Source organism: Gopherus flavomarginatus, chromosome 15 (genome assembly GCF_025201925.1).
Source record: "Gopherus flavomarginatus isolate rGopFla2 chromosome 15, rGopFla2.mat.asm, whole genome shotgun sequence".
NCBI lineage: Eukaryota > Metazoa > Chordata > Testudines > Testudinidae > Gopherus > Gopherus flavomarginatus.
The window spans coordinates 3,667,764-3,688,739 of NC_066631.1; the positions used below are offsets into that span (position 1 = coordinate 3,667,764).

Genomic DNA, 20,976 nt, shown 5'->3' on the forward strand with positions numbered 1-20,976 from the left:
ACACCCTCACCCCAGCTCTGCTTCAGACAGGCCCCGCCCCTGCTCCCTTGAGGAGCCCCGCCCCCGTGCCATGGCTCCTCCCCACCCTATGCACTCCCCTGCTAAAAGCAGCCCCCAGACCTCGTTTGTCCTAGCCCCGCCCTGCTGTCTAGGCCCCGCCTCCAGGGAACCCCGCCCCACTCTGTCCCGGCCCCGCCCTTCTGCTGAGCAGTCCCGCCCCCCTGCCATGGCTCCTCCCCACCCTATCCACGCCCCTGCCCAGAACAGCCCCCAGCCCTCATGTGTTGTGTCCTAGCCCCGCCCTACTCTGTCTAGGCCCCGCCTCCAGGGAGCCCCCGCCCTCTATTAGAACACGCTGGGGGCGGGGCCGCGCCTGCTGGTCACGTGGGCGCGGTGCCCCGCCCCCTGCCCTCGCCGGTGCCCCCGGCGGCCGGGCGGGGCGGGGCGGAGCGGAGGGAGCCGCGCGGGGCCGGGTCTATGGGGAAGGCGGCCGCGCTGTACAGCGGCAGCACCCGCGGGCTGGTCTCCATCCTCAGCGCCGTCCCGTGCCTGGCCTGCAAGAACCCGCCGGGCCCCGGCCGCCCCGCCGGGCCAGTCATGAGCGGGGGCAGCGAGCCGGGCCAGGCGGGCAGGGGCGGCGGGGCCGGGCTGGGGGTCCCGGCCGCCCCCGCCGGGCCCGGCTCCGACACCTACAAGGGCTGGCTCTTCAAATGGACCAACTACCTGAAGGGCTACCAGCGCCGCTGGTTCGTGCTCAGCAACGGGCTGCTCAGCTACTACAGGTACCGGGGGCCGGGGGGGGGGCAACCGATATAGGTGTGGGGGGCTACCTGGGGGGCTGGCTACTACAGGGACCAGGGGGCTGTCTGGGGGCGTTATTCCGGGGGCGCTGTCTGGGGGCTGGGCGGTCTAGTTGCTATAGGTGTTGGGGGCTACCTGGGGGGCAGGCTACTACAGGGACTGGGAGGCTGTCTGGGGGCCGGGGGGGGTCCAACCGCTATAGGTGTGGGGGGCTACCTGGGCGGCAGGCTACTACAGGGACCAGGGGGCTGTCTGGGGTCATTATCCCTGGGGGGGGCTGTCTAGGGGCTAGGGGATCTAGCCACTATAGGTTTAGGGGGCTTCCTGGGGGGTGGTCTACTACAGGGACTGGGGATGTTGTCCCTGGGGGGTGCATGGGAGCTGAGGGGGTCCAACTACTATAGGTATGGGGGGACTACTGGGGGGTGGGCTACTACAGGTACTGGGGAGCTACCCCTGGGGGGACAGCTACTATAGGGATGGGGGGCCTATTGGGGGTAGCTTCTACAGATATCAGGCGTGTATCTGGGAGGGGCGTGGTTACTACGGGTAATGGGGGGCTATCCTGTGGGGGTATATGTAGACCAGGGAGTGGCCCAGCTACTGCAGGCACTTGGGGCTGGCCGGGCTGGTGTGGCTAATACAGGGATGGGGATGCTGGTGGCATGGGCGGCTTCCTTGGGGGTACAGAGACTGGGGAGATGTGACAGCTATTGCAAGGATGGGGGACAGCTACTGCAGGGGCCGGTGGCTTGGGCACATTGATGGAGGGGCAGTCTAGCTACTGGTGTGGGGGGTACCGGGACCATGGGAGAAGAGACTTACTGCAGGTACTGGGGGACTATTACAGGGACCTAGGGTGGGCTGGCCTGGCTTCCCTGGGTGCGGAGGAGGTAACTACTACAGGGATGGGGGATGGATACAGGGACCTGTGGGGTGGCCCAGGTACCCTGGGGATAGGGACCAGATCAAGGTGGGGTGAGGAGCAGGGTGATGATTTACTACGCACAATAAATCTACTAGATGGACGTGCACTAGACACTTTGTAAGGATCAAACCTGCAGTAGTTAAGGGAGGATGAACTAGTTCTTAAGCTCTCTTCTGTTTGCTTCTGTGAAGCTGAGCATAGAGTGGTTTATTTTGCTATTGCATGGGAGTCTGGTGGGAAGAATTAGGTGATGTTCTCTTGCAATGCAGAACATTACAGCATATGTACAGAGTACTGTGAAAATATGTTGTACAGTGTATAAGTTTACACATGCCCTGCAGTCTGTAGTTCCCAGTGCATCCCTATATATAGTATGCATAATCACAGCATACTAGACATATATGCACGCGCACACACACACGCCAAGATAGTCAAACGAGGCTAAATTTAGCCTCTAAGTCCATATTTAAGGAAGTACATTTTCAGTTGTGCTGAGCATCTAGCACTTCCCAGTGAAGTCAGTTCATGCTATTGGGTGTGCAGCACTCTTGAAAATCAGGCCACTTATTTAGGTGCCTAAATATGGTTTTAGGAGCCTAAAATAAGCCTCCTGTTTTTTAGAATACTGACGAGGCTGTGTACAAAGACCTTAAATCACATGGCCCACAATATATATACTACTGCTAGGAGAATTCTGCACACAATATTTTAAAATTTTTGCAAAATTTCAATAAATAAATGTGAATTCTCCAGCATGGCAGTGGGGAGCACCGGCTATAGGCTGCACACAGGTAGGAGATCATCCTGCAGCACTCCCCTCGGCCCCACAGGAAAAGGACTCGGTGGTGAGGCAACCCCAACACAGTGCAAGGCCCAGGTCTGCCCCAGAAACTTCATGGGGCCCTTCCCTTCCATGCCATGTGCATCAAGATAGCCAGCGAGAGGGACAGTCTCTCACGCACACCCAGCCTTGACCCTCGATCCAGGTGTGGGGCACACAGGCTCAGCCCAGTAGATACAAGTGTGGGGGGGATCCAGGTGTGGGGTGAGAGGGTTCTGTGTGGGGCAGTCTGGGTTTGGGGAGGCTCCAGATGCAGGGGGTGAGGCTCAGTGGAGTGGGTGTTGGAGTGCTGGGGGGTTGGGCTGTGCTTGCAGGGGGATGAGGTTTTGTGGGGAGGTCAATGGGGTCTGGATGCAGGGGAATTGGCCAGATGGAGGAGCAGTTCCCTATACAGTGTCCCCTCCCCCTGTGGCTGAGGAGTGATGGGGACAAGGAAAGGGAGGGGAGTGCAGAGCTTCCTGCAACTGGGGTAGTTTTCCTGGGAGTGGGTCTAACCTGGCCCTGGCTGCTCTTTACAGGGGAAGAGGAAGTCCTATTCTTGCCAGCCCATCTGGGACTAGCAACTGAGCCCAGCACAGGGAGGAGCCACCGTCCGGGGTGTCCCTATCCCCATCCCAATCCCAACTGCTGTGATTTTCCTGTCCGCTGGCTGCTCCAGGCACCCAAAATGATGCACCCTTGCTTCTGGGGAGTGGCGCATGACTGCTCTTGCTGCTTTCCTTTGCTTCACTGTCAGAAGTCATTTTTCTGCAGGGAAGCAGAGAAATCTGCGGGGGACATGAATTCTGCAAGCGTACAGTGATGCATAGTTCCGGGAGTAATATTCACAACAAATTACATGAGGCAGTACCTTAGCTGGAGACATGCTCTCTTCTCAGTCTGGTCTGCAGGCTTGTAATGGGCTCATGTAATAGCCGAGAGTGTCCAGCTAAGGTTTGGGCTCGTTAGTGGGGTGGTTCAAATGACATTAGCTTTGAAAAGCTTTCAATTTGTTCAGGCCAACTGTTTCTTCAAAACGGATTTGGTTAATCAGTGGGGGAACAAGGCCAAACCGTTTAAGCATAGTCAGAGCTGTTCTAACCTACGTAGGGACCTAAACTGGAATCCTGTTTTCATATTGTTTTTCACATGGTTAAGTTCAGTCCACACTGGTCACTGTTCAGTTAACTTGAACCAGTTTAAAACAGTATTTTAAAGTGTGGTACGGTCAGAAAAGTGATGTAAATAGTAATTTCTAAAAAAAAGTTTGTATCCTTAGTCACCTCAGCTGTGAGACAGGCAGCTGGAGTGGATTCATGATCTAGAATGATCAACAGAACTGTTAAGTTCTGAGTGCAGCATCATCATTTCTTGTGATGGTGCATACAGGAGCTGGGAAGAACACAACTTGACTTTCCCAGGTTGAATTTGCAGAGCTGGCAATTGGAAACTTGTAAATTGAGCATATTTGCTATGGAGTAATGGATATTGAATCCCTGATGCCATCTGTAGTCACTTTTCAGTGTATAATTGTGTTTAAGCTGAGTATTTTATATAAAGAATTTAGCCTTTATCAGTAATGCTTTTTTCTTAGCATTTCACTCAGTTTGGGGCAGTGAAAATAGTCTAGTTGTTTCCTTCTGGTTCTCGGGCATTAATACGCTGCTGAGGTTTTGGGGTCACAAACTTTGCAAGTGAATGTTTTAAATTGAGACAATATTTCACATTTTTTCAGAAGAGCACTTCTGTTCATGTTTTTTGTTAAAGTATTTAACCAGACCTTTAGCTATACTGGCAAGAAGCAAGTGCAGCCATAGTTGCTTTTTGTAGAGACAAGCTGGCACCTCTTGCTTTAGGCCTTCTCCAAGTTGTACTTATTGACTTCTTAAAAGTTCTGCATTCATGCTGTAGTGAAAATAAGGGAAATGTTTGTATTCTTTAATCCTCTGTATATTTCAGAGGCCAGTCTCAGACTCAATAGTTGGAGCCGTTGTGATGATCACTAGTAACTTCAGGAGTCAGAGCTGGAGATTAACATTTCTACTTCCCAGTCATTAGGCAAATGTTGCATTTTCCTGAGGTGCAGTGTTTGAGAGAAGGAAACAAAGGTATATATGTCTGGAAACTAAAATAACAGGGATATTATCAGTAACAAAAATTAAATCTTTATCAGTAGCACTCACAAGTCAGTTCCATTTTTTATTCTTGCTAATTCTAAGTTATTACTATACATTTATGTTTATATTTAGAAATGTAATGCATACTGAATTTTGAATTTAAATATTTTAGGCTATCTAAATTTAATTAGTACACTTGGGTATTTCAGAAAGGAAAGAGGATTTGGTTGGACTTTTGTATCTAGGAAAGCCTGTAATACAGTAACATACCTTTCTGTAGGAAGAAAGAAGTTGGTATAACATTTAGATGTTTTTAAAGTTACCATCTTCCTATGTAATCTGTTGTGTTCTTTCTTATTTTGAATGCCGAATATAATTTGTTTCCTCATGGCTGAGTACCATATCTAAATGCTGGGTATTATGACCAAAACTTATGACTTCTCACAAGAGAACTAATACATGCTGTATATTGTATACCTTCTGAGGTAGGGATTACATTACATGCTGTGTATTTTATACTTTCTGATAGGGATATTAACTGTATAAATTTTGTACAGTCTATGTCTTGACTGGCCATGGGTTTGAAATTTTACTTCAGATTCAAAGAACCGCATTTATTGTTGCCTTCAGAAATTATATTGTTAGTGGTGATTAGTTTTAGTCACCCTGTTTTCTAAGGAACCTTGTTTTGGCTATGCTGGGAGAAATTGAACTAACTATATTAAAGGTGACCAAAATGTGTTATATGAAATATGTAAATCCTTAAGATCCCAGACACCAACTAAGAGATTAGACTTAAGTTATATGACTACCATTTAAAGGCAAATTGAATGCTGCTTTTCTGCCAAGACCTAAGATCATACCAATGGGGAAAGCCCTGTGATGATGATATTTTTTATAATTTTGGGGGGGAATTTCATCCTATTTCATTTTAGCTGTCACGGGACAGGAGTTGCAGCTTTGTTGGATGAGTTTGTTTTTTTGTTCAGCTTTCTTGTATTTGTGAAAAACAAGGGGCTCTACTGATAGGGTGTTTGGGTTCGGTCAGAACGATCCCCTTGGGACTGTCACCTGATGTTCTGAAACTACCTCTGAGCCTGTTTTGCCTGCTAGCTTGGGACTCCAGAACCCTGCCTTGTTGAGCCAGATATGCTAGCCTGCTGCAACACAGACTAAGGGTTTGGGCCACACCCTCAAAGCTGCAGACTTTAACCAAAAACAACTCAGCAGATTACCTCTCCAGCACCCAGACACCCAGTTCCCAATGGGATCCAAACCCCAAATAAATCCATTTTACCTTGTATAAAGCTTATACAGAGTAAACTCATAAATTGTCCGCCCTCTATAACACTGATAGAGAGAGATGCACAGCTGTTTGCTCCCCCAGGTATTAATACATACTCTGAGTTAATTAGTAAGTAAAAAAGATTAAGTGTAAAAAGTAGGATTTAAGTGGTTTCAAGTAATAACAGACAGAACATAGTAAGTCATAAAGCAAAATAAAACAAAACATGCAAGTCTAAGCCTAATACGTTAAGAAATGGATTACGGGTAATATCTCACCCACAGAGATGTTCCAATTAGCTTCTTTCACAGACTAGACTCCTTCCTAGTCTGGGCCCAGTCCTTTCCCCTGGTACAGTCCTTGTTAGTTCCAGCAGACATCTCAGATGGTAAGCAGGGGATTTCTCATGACTGGCTGCCTTTTTGTGCTGCTTCACCCCCTTTTATAGCTTTGGCACAAGGCCGGAATCTTTTGTCTCTCTGGGTTCCCAGTCCTCCTTCTAAATGGAAAAGTACCAGATTTAAGATGGATTTCATTATCAGGTGACATGGTCACATGTCGTGTGAGACCCCAGCCTCCTTTCTTCCTGGACTGGTCCACAGGTACACAGGCCGGTTTGCAACTAACAGAGCCATTTACAGTTCATTGATTCTGAAGCACCATTAATGGCTTCCACTTAATATGTTTACATCAGTAATACAAGTTTATATCTTATTCTCCTAACTCCAGACATAGAAATAATACATGCAAACAAATAGGATGAACACACTCAGTAGATTATAAGCTTTGTGATGATACCATACAAGGGCTATTTAACATGAAGCATATTCCAGTTATGTCATATTCATAAGCATATTTCCATAAAGCATATGGAGTTCAATGTCACAGGTTGTTCTGTTTCCTCTGCTACAGCTGACATAATTTAGCTGTTTGGGAGCATCATGCCTTACAAGCATTAGCTGTTAGTGATGTCATTGGGGTTGGAAGAGGAATCAGAACCATGAGGCCCTGAACTTGGATATTGGCAGGTATTAAGCCTTCCAGTTGCATTTAAAGTTATTCTTGCTTTCTAAAATGATTAGCCTTGAGTCTGGCTAAATGGATAGGATCCAAAAATATAAAAAAAGAAACATTTCAGTTCACTTTCAGATAGCTAAACTAACATATTCCTAAACTACTGAAAAGACTTCTCTGTTTCAATCTAGAGTAAATTTGGTCTGGTCAAGTCATACAACCCTTGAAAGCAGAGCAATAAAAACTGATAATCAGTAAGTGTCTTGTGTGTGGTTTGTTTGTTTTTTTTGAGGTGAAGATATATTTACCATTGAAATAAACTGACATTGAAGGCCAGGGTATAGGCAGTTGTGAGCCAGATCTAATGCTTCTGCAGCCAGTGTGAATGCTGGACACAAACCCCAGGAAAGGCACCACACTAACAAGTCCAGGGCTGTTCTCTCTACTTCTCACGAGGCATGGAACAGCCAAGTACCCATGTGGGGTGCAGGAGGTGCAAACCACAGCAGGCCTGGAGAGTTATTACATCTCCACCTCCTGCACGGGGAGCTGCTGTTCGTTTCTCACCCATGGTACCGGCTCCAGCACATGTGAGTCATAAGTCCATTTACGGAAGACGCGCTTGTACAGATTCAGGAGCACCGTGTCCTGGGATTTCAGCTGCCCATCAGAATGACACTTCATGTGACCATGAGTCCCTAACTGCTCTATGATGTTTCCTCTGCGGCCCCACTTGGTCCTCAGCTGCACCGGCTTAAACCACAGCACATCCTCTCTGTTAAAGAACATGTACCCCACTAGAGCCGTCTTGCTGAAGATCTTGAAAGGGTGACCACTGAGCACCAGCCGCTTGATGATGATTCTGTCTGGATCCACTGAGAGCAGAAAGCCTGTGGCGATGAGGTCGTGCATTCCATTACTCCTTTGTTTAAACAGTAGCACTGAGGTGGGGGGGAAAGTGATGGGAGCATAAACAGTCACCACCAGGGCTACATCAGGCTGCAGGAAATGCTCCAACTTGTGCTTATCAGCTGAGCTATGCTGGGAGTATAGAGGGGAGGCGTTCTGACATGGATAACTATTTCTAGCTTTCTAGGCCTATCCTTGTATTTGGGTAACAGTTTCAGTTAATCAATAACTGTTTTAAAAACATTGTAGATTTTAATTATTCTCAAATTAAGATGGTTAAGAACACTTTTTTATGTTCTTAAAAAAAAGAAAATCTGAGCAGTTCATTTTGCTGTGTGTATAAAAGGTGAACAGGAGCTATGCATCTAGTGGTGCTTATAAGAAGTGTAGGAGTGCAGTCTCTCATGGCTGTTGAGAAAATGTGTGGCAAACTTTTATTATGCAATTGTGGTGTTGCTGACTTCAGACATGCATAATTAACCACTGAACCAACTTTGTCATACTTGGATTCAGTGAGGAATGAGTGTTTGACTCAGCTGAGTTATGACTGTAAAAACTTGGGCCAGAACATATTGGAAGATGTCTTCCTTCTTGTAGCTGGAATTTCTAAGTGAAGCATATTTGAAAACATCACCTTTGAACTGAGGCCAAGTCTAGAAACTTCAGTCCAAAAGAACTGAGAAAGTTATAAAAAGTTATAACAACAGTTAGAACTCAGCCATCATAGTAGCAGTGTCAGCCAGCAATTACGGCAGTGAATTTACATAAGATATAATCTAGGATAAAATATGCACTACTGTTATGGTTCTTTATACAGCTTTAGGGTAGTAAGTAGGAGAGGAGTAACCCAAAATAATTAAGTACAGGTTGACTTTGATTTTGTGTATCGTTCATTATTCTCCTACTTACTCAAAACCTGTGGGTGTTTGTTCCTGTTTTATATTTGAGCTGCATTTTAAAGTGACTCTGAAAAGGCTTCATGAGGTTCCATGTTCAGTTTGCCTCAATGTCTGTCAGTGCTTAAAAACTGAAGTGAAGACCCACTAAATCGACGCCAGAGTGCTCTGTGGTACTTCACCGGAACGAGAGGAGTAAGGTAAGTCGACCGGAGAGCATTCCGGTGTCCATTGTAGACACCGCAGTAAGTTGACCCAAGCTACGTCGACTCCAGCATAACTTAGGCAGACTTACCCCAATAGTGCACACAAGGCCCTTGTATGGACCTGCTCTGAGCTGGCCAGGTCAGCAACTCTGGAAGAGCTAGAGTTGAACCTCACTTCCTTACTGCTCTAGTGGTTGCAGGTGTAGCTGAGCAAGGGGCATGTAAGTGTGTTTCCAATCACACTGTGCTCTGGCAGCTGCCTGCTTTGTCTCATAACACCAGTGTTTGGGAATGTTACTTTGGGAAAGCTGCTGATCATATTTTTCAGTTAAGTATATACCTGATTGTAAAGTTTGATGTCCTAGAGCCTTGGGAGGGAAATTTACGTCCAACAGACGTGCTCTTCTTCCACTACCTTGACCTCATGTACAATGGATTAGAGATACTGGAAGGAAATCCTAAATTGGAAGGGGCCATAAAACTATCTGGTAACTTTGTCTCATAACAGTGATTATAAATGGCTGATATGTCTGGAGTTATTCCTTACATTTTTTCTTCTGCCTTTCTAACTGTCCCTACCTATTATCTCACTTTTTCAGTAAGTTCACTGGCTGGCTTGAAATCCCAGAACATAAAGAGCTGTTCTGTATTGGTGACTGTGTGTGGTGGAGGGAGGTGGGGAGGATCTGTCATTGCCAGTTCAGCACCCTCAGGCCATGGCTACACTGGCTCTTTACAGCGCTGCAACTTTCGCGCTCAGGGGTGTGAAAAAACACCCCCCTGAGCGCTGCAAGATACAGCGCTGTAAAGCCTCAGTGTAATCAGTGCCGCAGCGCTGGGTGCGCGGCTCCCAGCGCTGCAAGCTACACCCGTAAGGGATGTGGTTTATGTGCAGCGCTGGGAGAGCTCTCTCCCAGCGCTGGCCCTCTGACCACACACACTTCAAAGCGCTGCCGCGGCAGCGCTTTGAAATGTCAAGTGTAGCCATACCCTCAGCTGTGAACTATTCCTTCGACTGCACTGGCTGGGAAAACTGCATTTTTCTGTCACTGTAGGCCACCTCCTGTGGATTTGTTGCTGCCTAAAATTACCTTTATCTGCTGGGTATGAAAGTGAGGAGCACGTTAAATAGCAAGAGACACATTTCTGAGGGGGATTTCAGAAAGGCTTCCTAGCCCAGTGCTGCACTTGTTTGTTTTCAGACTCAGGAACTTCCATAGATATTTCTGATAAGCCCCTTCTGAGCAAGTTTCTTAAATTGAATTCTAGCTTTACGTTTTATCTTCCAGGGCTTCTAATGTGTATTTCATGTAGCAGTTATTCTTGATCAGCATTTTTAATCATCCTAAAAAAACACAACCAGAGCACAAGTGGAGGAGTACCCAGCCTATCAAGTGCCTAAAGTGAAATCGCATAACTCTTGTACTGAGGAAGATGTGACAGGGCAATTTCCTGCCATATCCTTGGGAGATATGCCCCCAGAGAGGTACCAGCTCTAGGAGAGGCTCACATGTACTAGTTCAAACTGGATTCTGCAGAGATTGAGACAATGAAAGGACTCTTGGATAAATAGCCTGAGTTTAAACTGACTCTGGACTCTGCTTCCTGATCCAGCAGGCAGACAGGACCTTCCCTCCAAGCGGAGTTCTCACCCTTGCGGAAGGATTGGAAAGACTCTAGTTCATTAGGGCCCCATGAGGCTGCAGGGTAACCTCTGGTGAGCTTTTAGCATGCACATGGGAAGTTTGGTTTGTGTGTGTTCTCTGTAATGGTCTTGCCAGAAGAATAAATGTACTTGCTTAGGAGAAGCTGACTGGTAACTACTCGAGCCATAGCCCTCAAGAAGAAAGCAAAGCATGGGTAGAATGACTTGCTTGGGATGTCACAGTGTAGATCAGGGAGATGTGAACCCTTCAAACCCCTAGTCAGGAGGGAGTGAGTTGCAGGTCTTTACCCAGGAGAGGTGATGGCTGGGACCTGGAAACCTTTTAAGTGGGGGCTCTCAAGAGATCATGGAGAGGGAATACAGAGGCAGTTCTTCAGGGTGCAAGGAGAGGACAGCTGTCACAGCACGGCAATTTTAGAATGAATTCTACTTAATCAGTGTTTTAACTAGGTTCATTCTCAGTCATCTCATTTTCATGTGATGGCCTCATTTGCTTCACCTGGAGTTCCACCATTGGCATTTGTCCATAGGTAAACCATCTGTGGACAACGCATCTTTTGTAGCCTGCTGGTGTGGACAAGGCATTCAGCATAGTCCCAAAATGCTCCGTGTGAGGATTCAATGGGTGCACAGAGAGCCGCATTGCTGAGGCGGCTGATGAGCCAGCAGGATTTGGCAGTGTGGTGCTGTCTCTCTGGGTGGAATGAAGATAGGAAGAGTGTCATGCTGCGTGTTTGTTTGCAAGCATGGTCAGTTTGCTTCCTGCTCAGTTGCGCGCTCTCAAGAAGATGCATCAAGTTCATATGACTCAGAACTGGACAGGGGAAGAGTTCTTCCTTGCCCACATGCTGCTGTAAGCAGCCTAAGTTACAATAATATAAGGGTTCTCTATGAGCAGCTTAGGGGAGGTTATGTGCTGGGCATGCTCATGTATCTTGGAGACTTCCTTCATTGGGTGGCATGGTTTCTCTTACGATGCTGTTTTTCTGAGTTATTTCTCAAGTTCTCTAGTATGACTGTAGCATGGCCTTGGAATAGTTGTTTTTAGAAAGACCTTTGACCTCCCTATGCTGTGGGCATGATGCATTCAGGTTACTTGCTTAACTGGAGTGGGGCTCCTTTGTGTTAACCCCGGGCTGTAAATGCAGTTGCATTGCCACAATTTTAATGTTTGTCTCTTCCCAGATGAGTTAATACATGGTGGTCTTCAGTCATCCAAACCCAGAGCTAAAGCAGGACTTTGTCAGTGAATAAAAGGTAATTTACCGGGACTGTGAACTTAAGTTTCTCTTGTTGTGAAATGTTTGAGAATTGACCACGTGACCCTCTGCTTGTCTTCCTGCTTAATCCTGCAATGAAATCAGTTCTTTGAGCATCTAGCTCTAGCTTGGCTGCCCAATAAAGTGCAAGAGGCATCTGGGCAGTGAGAACCTTTGTTTAATCTTCATTAATTGGCGTGAGAGAGAGGCAGTTATTAAAGACCTATGAAAAACTGATTCGGACTCAACACCTATCATTGGATTTGTGAAAATTCGTCTAACTGGTCATGCTGAAAATCAGATGAGAAATAACTCAGGTGGATTGCGGCATGGAGCCTTTGATAGGATTAAGGCAGAGGAGAGGAGGCAAACTCCCCTCACCTCCCCCGGGAATCTTGTTGAGGAGAAGGAAATGGGTTTGGTGTTGGAGCAGAGGACTAGGAATTGATTTCAAGATTTCACAGCTTTGCCAGTCACTTGTTTGTTAACTTGGAGGGGGGGGATCCTTTAACCTCTCGTAATCCTTGTATTGTCCCCTCCTATCTGATGAGGCACTGAGTATCTTGTGTGCATGTAAAGTGGCTTGAGAGCCATGGGCAAAAAGCACTCTAGGAATATAAAAGGGGCAGGGGGAGGAAAACCAATCACGAAGGGGTTGCCAACTGCATCCCCCACCTGTGCATGTGTTGGAGAAAAGATCCGGCCTTTGGATCGGCCTCCCCACAGTCCTGAGGGGGATTCTAAAATCTAGAATGTGACTGCTACCTTCGTGCTGCTCTCCCAAAGCTCGGTCCATGTCTTTAAACTCTGCTATACCGAATCTTTGCTCTCTTCTTCAGCAAGCAGAAAAACCTTTCTTCTTTAACTACAGGCACTGTAATTTCTTTAGCTTAATGAAGTGCCAGGAGACAGGTTTGCTATGTCGCCTGTTTCCAGTTTGACCAGACACAGGTGCTCGTTAGTGCCCTGTCATACTCAGGTTTGTGCGTGCTTTATCACCTTCATCTTGTGTAGAAAGTAAATAATGGCCCGGGGCGCATGTTATCAATTCTGCCACTTGATACTAAAATACAAAAATAGTTTGCCATGGCAGCCGTAATTATACACTACGGGACTTTAACATCTTCACATCAAGATTTCTAGCCGAGTTGTGTAATTTCTTGCACAGGGTAAATAGTTGAAGGAGCTGGTTAAATTCAGGGCTACATGGAATTCCAAGTTCAGCCCTCTGGGTTCTTTAGTGGTTTACTTTTTAGGTATTTATTGGTGTTCTGATTACCACTGTGGCACTTCCTAGAAGAGATTATAGAGCAGGCAGTGTACTGTGGGCAGATACCGCGTGGCCTGGGGCAATGACACAATGCTATGTAAGTTAAATATTTTCCCCTACTCTGCCACATGTGCCTCGCTCTTTCCACCAAATGTCATGCTAGTGTGAAGGAGCCGCTGTAATCTCACAGATTTTGACTCCCCTCTAGGATAAAATTTTTGATCAAGAAATCCGAGAGGACATTCAAAGGATGGCTTCAGGCAAAAGTCTGTTGGTTTGTTTTTAAATTGCGAATGACTGAGATCTGTATTCAGGAAAGGAAGTACTCTTCATGGAAATGGTATATAAGGTGATACAGCATCTCAATTTTGTGTAATTTGGATTTAGTGCATCTAGCAATTTATTAGCTCGAGAGCTATGTAGGTCTGAGTTATTTTACTCAGCTTTATTATACTGGCACTTCATACATAGAAAAGAACTGCCAGACTGGGTCAGACCATGGTCCATCTTGCCCAGAGTTCTGTCTCCAATAGTGGCCTGTAGCAGAGCTTCAGATGGAGTGTACACAACAGGACAATTAAAGATCCCTGTCTTCTGCTCCCATCTGCTGGTAGTCAGCAGTTTATGGTGACCTCGAACATGGATTTTGTACCTGACCTTCTTACCTAATAGGCATTGATGGACCTATCCTCTGTGAACTTAACCAGATTCAAAAAAACCTGGGTATATGTTTGGTCATCACAACATCCTATGCCAACGAGTTTCACAGGCTATTTGTGTGTTGTATGAAAGAGTAATTCCTCTTGTTTGTATTAAACCTGCTGTCTATTAGTTTCATTTCTTTATCTCTGGCTTTTGTATTGTGTGAAAGGGTAATAACTTTTCTTTCAATTTTTTCTGCACCAATCTTGATTTTTACAGACCTCTATCATATCTCCCCTTAGTTGTTTCTTCTAAGCTGAACGACCCTAATCTTTTGAATCTCTCCTTGTATGGAAGCCATTCCATATTCTTGCTCATTTTTGTCCTTCTTTGAACCGTTCCCAGTTCCACTCTCTGTCCTTTTTGACATGGGGGGACCAGAACTGGACACAGTATTTGAAGTGTTGGTGCACCATGGATTTATATAATACATTATATCAGGGGTAGGCAACCTATGGCACAGGTGCTGAAGGCTAGATAATTTTCAGTGGCACTCACACTACCCGGGTCCTGGCCACCGGTCCGGGGGGCTCTGCATGTTAATTTAATTTTAAATGAAGCTTCTTAAACATTTTAAAAACCTTATTTACTTTACATACAACAATAGTTTGGTTATGTATTATAGACTTATAGAAAGAGACCTTCTAAAAACATTAAAATGTGTTACTGGCACGCGAAACCTTAAATTAGAGTGAATAAATGAAGACTCGGCACATCACTTCTGAAAGGTTGCCGACCCCTGCATTATATTTGTCATCTTTTCTGTCTCTTTTCTAATAGTTCTTAATATACTGTTAGCCTTTTAGATGGCTGCTGCACATTGAACAGAAATTTTCAGAGAACTAGCCACAGTGACTCCAAGATCTTTCTTGAGTGATAACAGGTAATTTATATCAGTGGTTCCGAACTAGGGGCACGCATACCCGTAGGGGTACACAGAGTTCTTCCATGGGGTACATCAACTTATTTAGAGATTTGCCTCGTTTTACAACAGGCTACATAAAAAGCACTAGCAAACTCATTACAAACTAAAACTTCATGCAGTTGTTTATACTGCTCTATATACTGAAATGTAAGTACAATATTTATATTTCAATTGATTTATTTTATAATTCTATGGTAAATATGAGAAAGTAAGCAGTTTTCAGTAATAGTGTACTGGGATACCTTTTGTGTTTTTGTTTTGTAAGCAAGTAGTTTTAAAGTGAGGTGAGACTTGAGGGTACACAAGGCAAATCACACTCCTGGGAGGGGTACAGTAGTCTGGAAAGGTTGAGAACCACTGATCTAGTGGTCTCACTGTTTGTTTGGCAGGTTTCCTGCTTGTGATGTACTTAACAATTTTTTTTTTATTGTGTAGCAAGTTGCTTCTCAAATTCTTTCTTGGCCTGGCTTCTTATACTTGCCAGAGTTTGTGCACTGCTTCCTATTTTCCTTATCCGACTTCCAAATTTTAAAGGATGCATATTCAACCTCTAATGGCGGGAATTACGCTGTTCAGCCATAGTCATTCTTTTGGTGCTTCTACTGTCTTTTTTGATTTTTATATGTTTGGCCTGAGCCTCTGGACTGGTGTTTTTACATAGTTTCCATGCTGCTTGCAGGTATTTTAGCCTTGAGACTGCTCTTTTTAACTTCTAACTACCATCCTCTTTCTTGTATAGTTCCCCTTTTTGAAGTTAAATATTACTGTGGTAGATGTTATATATATTTGTTGTGGAATAATTCATTCAAACACTAGTTGACAGCTATAGGTTCCCAAGGAGCGTTGAATTTCTGGGGCCAATGGATCTATGGAATCGCAGGAAAATGAGGTTGAGATCAGGCCTTTTTAGCAGGGCTTCATTACTCTGTGGAGTGCAACTTGTGACAAAATTTAAATATAATTTCTAGATTGTCCACACACTTTTGCCTCTCTGGGGCTTGGGTTTCCTGCTGCTACTACCCAACCCTAGCTTTCAAATATCTGATACTTTTGTCTGAGCCTACTTTATATGGGTGTGTAATTCTTTTTACCCCCAGATTAGCTTTTTATGAGAATATACTGGCTGAATAATGCAATTTTCAGGAAAATACTTAAATAGTGTTAGGAAGAAATAAGGCTTAAGTGAAAATTTCTGGACAGACATTGTCACCTGAGCTTGTAAATAGAACTTGAATTAAGAACTGAACTGAAGCCTTAATGTTGACCCTGTAACATGCCATTATCTGCTTATCCATCAACAGCCTCCTGGCACCAACCACCAAGCCTCATCCACAAGTCCATTATAAACCGTACAATACAGTGTAAATAAAGAACCATAGCTATTGGATTACCTGGGCATTGGATTTGAGGTTGGTTCTAAGTTCACACTGGAGATACCATCAGCTATTGTGCTGTAATGAGATCTTATATTCCCCGATGCCACCACACTGACCCAACCACACTTTCCTCCACTTCAGCCAGTAGTCTACAGGGATAAATTATTTCTTATACGCAGTGTAGAAACAGTACCTAACTACCACCACTAGGGTTTTGCCTTCCATGGGACATGAGATGTGTGGTCAGGGATACATTTAGTTCAGATTCCTTGGAACCTTAACTGTGAAGTTTCTGACTTTCAAATTTTACAACCACATTTCTCCTAGTTCAATAATTTTTACTACAATGCCGTATCTGTGGAAGCAGGAGGAAGTCTGTGGTCTTGCTGTCTGTGACCATACATTGATTATGGAAACGTATTAATCTCTTACTGCTTTGTTACAGTGTACCGTATGCTGTGTGCAAAGAGATGCAATAATGCAGTGTTACAGTTGAAGTGAAGCACTTAAGTCAGGGAACTCGGAAGTTAAGGTTTTTACTGCATCGTTAACTCTGACTGTTTGCATATTCTGTGTTTTAGGGAATAGATTAATAAGTGATATGTGCAGCCCTATGTTAAATGATGAAAACTGGACTAGGAAATACATGGCATTAACATTAAAGTGGAGTGAAATTATCATGACTTAGGAACCTTAATATTGGAATTGCCTGAATTGAGTGCTAGCTCATATAGTCCTTAACCTAGCACCATCTTGTCACTTTTAATTTCTGTCACCCTTTTTAAGGCTGGGAAATTCAGTTATCAGGTACTGAAGAACCTAGGTTGGTGTTCTAGCTTCAATTTTAACTAGCTTCTGCTAATGGCAGAAATTACTATAGAAATAGATATCATGTAGGGGAAGCAATGGATTTTTAATTGCAAAAGAAAACAGGCTGTTATACTTTCTCCACATTCAACACACTACTTTTTGAGTCTATGCATCAACTCCTCGTATAAAAACACATTGATGGAAACAAGAAAATTCACTCTTCCAAACCTGTCTTTGTCTCATTTTCAGTAAAGGTTAAATGCCTTGTTAAGTCTGAATTACTGCTTTTTTTAAACGCGCAGACACTTCTGGTTTCGTCTGTGCAGTCATTTGTAAAACTAAAGAATTATTGGCAAGTATGAATTTATATTTTAAAAACCTATGTGCTCTGAGCTCTTGCTTATTGCATTCCTATAGGGCCACACACCTATCTTACTGTCTACACAACTTTAGAAAGATGTTTTTGCTAGTTGTACTTTATTTTTTGTGCTGCCGCATAGCTAGACCAATAACTGTCATTGAAGTTGGCAGCTCTTTCTTGTTTGGCAACATAGTCTACAGTCCTTCAAGTATCACATCATCTCGCTGGGGTTTGATACCAAGATGTGTAGAAAGCTAGTGTACGAGTTGAGTGCATTGTTAAATCACTTCATGTTTCTCTCTCCTTGAATAGGTCTGCTGCCAAATTTATGTGACTGCTGCTTGATAAGAATGGATTTAAAAACTAAGCCATGCTATGGTATTGCAATCTTGCTGATAACATTTACTACAAAAATAGTCTCCATAATTTCTAGGGTAAAACCTAGCACTGTTTTAAAAGCAATGTGAGAATCATGCATAATGGAATATTCCTCGTATTCAGGTGTAGTGTAGGGATGTGTAATCCTTTTTCAGGGATCATATTTCTTAAGCTGTTTGTGGGTGGGTGGGTGGGTGGGTGGGGGAGATGGTGGAACCAGAACAAACCAAAAAAATCCCTAGCCAAACAAAAAAACTAACAAATCTCCACATATCGCAAAAAGAAGACAATGGCTTTGGCTATGGATAAATTTGCTGGATTTAAGGAAAAAACGTGCTCCATAACGTCTCTTGTCAGGGATTCATAAGTGCAACTGCGTCAGAATGGATATCTTCCTCAACTGAAGAGGGAAAGATTTCCTTCAAATCTGCTACAAAGCTGGAAGTGTTGGCTAACGAATCTGCTCATGCTGAACTGTAATTCCATCCTGCTGTAAAAGTTTTATGTTTGCTTTAGCCCAAAAGAGAATTCACTGGTCCATATCCAAAACAGACATTTTTTCTTTTTTCTCTTGGGTTTTGGGTGTCAAAATGCAAGTATGCCCCTGATTTTGTTTTTTTTTTTTTTTTAAAGACAGATGATCCATTTATGTAAGGAGGAGCATGGTCTAAATGCTAGAACTCAAAATTCATGTTTCTCCTTCCTTTTCCCAGATCTGTCACTGACTGTTTGGGCAGGTCACAAACCTGGAGCCTCTGTTTCAATTAAAATAGGCTGACCTCCCCTGCTCTGGGGAGGTTGAAGCTTTGGTTGCTTTAATGTTAGATGAACTGAAAAGCAGTATAGAAATGCGAAGTCATCTAGGGGGTGGGGTCTAGAGCATTGAGAGGCTGAGTGCTTTCTGCATGGGCAGCTCATGTGCTGCAGCTCCAAAGGTGGTGGTTCTGCCATCTTAGGTTTAATCTCTGTTGCCCTAAACATGTTCCGAAATCCGATAGTCTCAGGTGGGGGAGAGCTGAGTGGGCTTCCTGTCTGGGGTGGTACTTTGGGAGGAATAGTAGGGGACTCTGGAAGGTGGAAAAGCAGCCAGATTGTGGTAACCATATGGCATGCCAAGGGAGAGTTTATAGCCTGGGGAATTTAACAATACTAGCGAGAATGCTCAAAATTGTCCAGTTACAGTACTCTTACATGAATTTAAATTGGTGAAGGCACACAATGCTGTTTAATGCTAGCCTTGAGCTATAATTCTGCTGAGTGTCAAGTAATGTTGTTTTAGGCTTAAGTATCTTTATCTACTTCCACATATAAACGTGGTGACACTGAACACTTGACTGCTCTTAAGCACCATTGTTAACATCCTGTGGTGATTCCCTAAACTGTCAATGCTCCTTCACTTAGTTAAGGAAAGGAGAACTTAGGATATCTCCATCCAGCACCTCAGTCACCACAGTTTTTGGTTCTTCAAACATTTCATTCTCTGTAGAAACTGCTGAAAGCTTTATTTAGCCTAATAAAATTGAACAAAGGGCAGAAAATAGCCATTTCTTTGGCAATTAAGATTCCAATTTGGGACAGTGAAGGGGTTTCCTGCAACATTTTTTTCCATCGCTGATACTCTAGAGATCTTCTCTTTCTCTGAATCAAAGTTTAAATGTTTCTCTTCATGGGCCCACTTTAAAAAAATCAGAAGGAAAGGAAGCTGGAGAGAAAAATGAAGGTAACTGAAAATCAGACTTCAAGGACAAAAGCATTGCATGGCCTCTTGGAAGGAAAGGAGGATGACAAGCCCATGTTTGTCTTTTCTATATAAACTATAGTTTTGTATTTTGTTGTTCATTCTTGTGCTCTTTAAAAATTGGTTGACTCTTTTCTGTTGTAGTGCACTGTCTTCTGTACACACCTGCAAAGGAAACAATGGCAGCTGAAACCAGTGACCAAGTGATCTATCAAATGAAAGATTACTAAAGTGCAGACTGAACTGCTTTGGCAATCAATTGGGAACTTTTGTTTACCACCCACTGCAATGATGTCGTTTGACAACTTAGCGAGTCTATGCTGGAATGCTGTGCACTGTGGCGCACCTGTCTTGCCTCCACCGCCAGTGTTGTTGACTTTTCATCTATTGTAAAGCTTGTCAAGAGAAGAAACTGGAGAGGTCTATTGTGTTGCTTTCTAAAGAGCCATTCGGACAGATGGAGCCTAACACAAGAGACCTCTTTACTTTGCCAAACCTTAACTGCTGGGAATGCCTGTTTCTTCCTAGAAATGGCTGCCTACCTGAGGAGAGAGAATGGGGAGGTAGATAACACAATGCACTTCGAGACTCTAAATGCTTCCCATTCTTACATGTTTGTATCAAGAGAAGGCTGAGCTTTCCTAAGCAACAAGTGGAGGATATAACTGAAACCCTAGCCTGTCCTCTTGGCTGCTACATTTTGCATACTCTCTTGCTAGTAAGTGAAAGTGTGAAAAACCATTTAATCTGCTCTCAAGCAAAGGGGCTGAGGAACTCTGCATCTTTTGAAATAATCTGACTGCAGTTTAATCCTTTGAGCCTGTTGATCAAAGGGATTTATCCGAGGTAGCCAGTGCTCTTGTGCATTGGAGGACCAGAGTTCTGCATTGTGCTGGCTCTCCTGCACTATACTCTTTTAAAATACTGCAGAGTTGTTGGTGGGGGGAGGGGAAGCTGCTTTTTTTGTAGTTCTAGTTCTTATAGTTTATGTAAAATAGAAATATTCATTACTCCCATGTTTGGTAACCAGTTTCTCCGTTGGAAACAGATGGTGAGTTCTCTAATATTCATGTTTAGACTTAGATTGCAGAGGATGGGCAAACTTACTTGTCTTTCCCATCAGGACTGAAATGGAATTGTATATCAAGAGCTGGAATGCTCCAACGCTTGTATCCTCTGTAGATTCTCAGTTCCCCATGTTTTGGGTTAGTTTGACTTCCCACCTGTACAGAGTATCCCTCCTTCACCTTCAGTCCATCTGGCCGTAAATACTCTTTGTTCAGCTGTCAGTAAAAGTTGATTCCCCAAATGAGATACTAATATGGGACAAAGGAACAAAACAGTTACTTGGCAACTTAATTATCCTAATTTCTTTGCACCTGTTGGCTTTGTAGAGTGTCTTTCTCTGATGCTAAGGACTTGTCAAGTGTGATGACAGCAAAGAGTCCTGTGGCACCTTATAGACTAACAGACATTGGAGCATGAGCTTATGTGGGTGAATACCCACTTTGTCAG

At 44.2% G+C, this 20,976-nt stretch overlaps 1 protein-coding gene across 1 annotated transcript in view; it reads left to right on the forward strand.

The window, feature by feature from the left end:
• The first annotated feature begins 443 nt into the window (after positions 1-443).
• OSBP2 (oxysterol binding protein 2) overlaps positions 444-20,976 on the forward strand; it is a 374,084-nt gene continuing 353,551 nt past the window's right edge. The window contains exon 1 of the mRNA XM_050923730.1: positions 444-782. Coding sequence (XP_050779687.1) covers positions 478-782 — 305 coding nt within the window. The 5' untranslated portion in view covers positions 444-477. The remainder of the gene's footprint in view (positions 783-20,976) is intronic.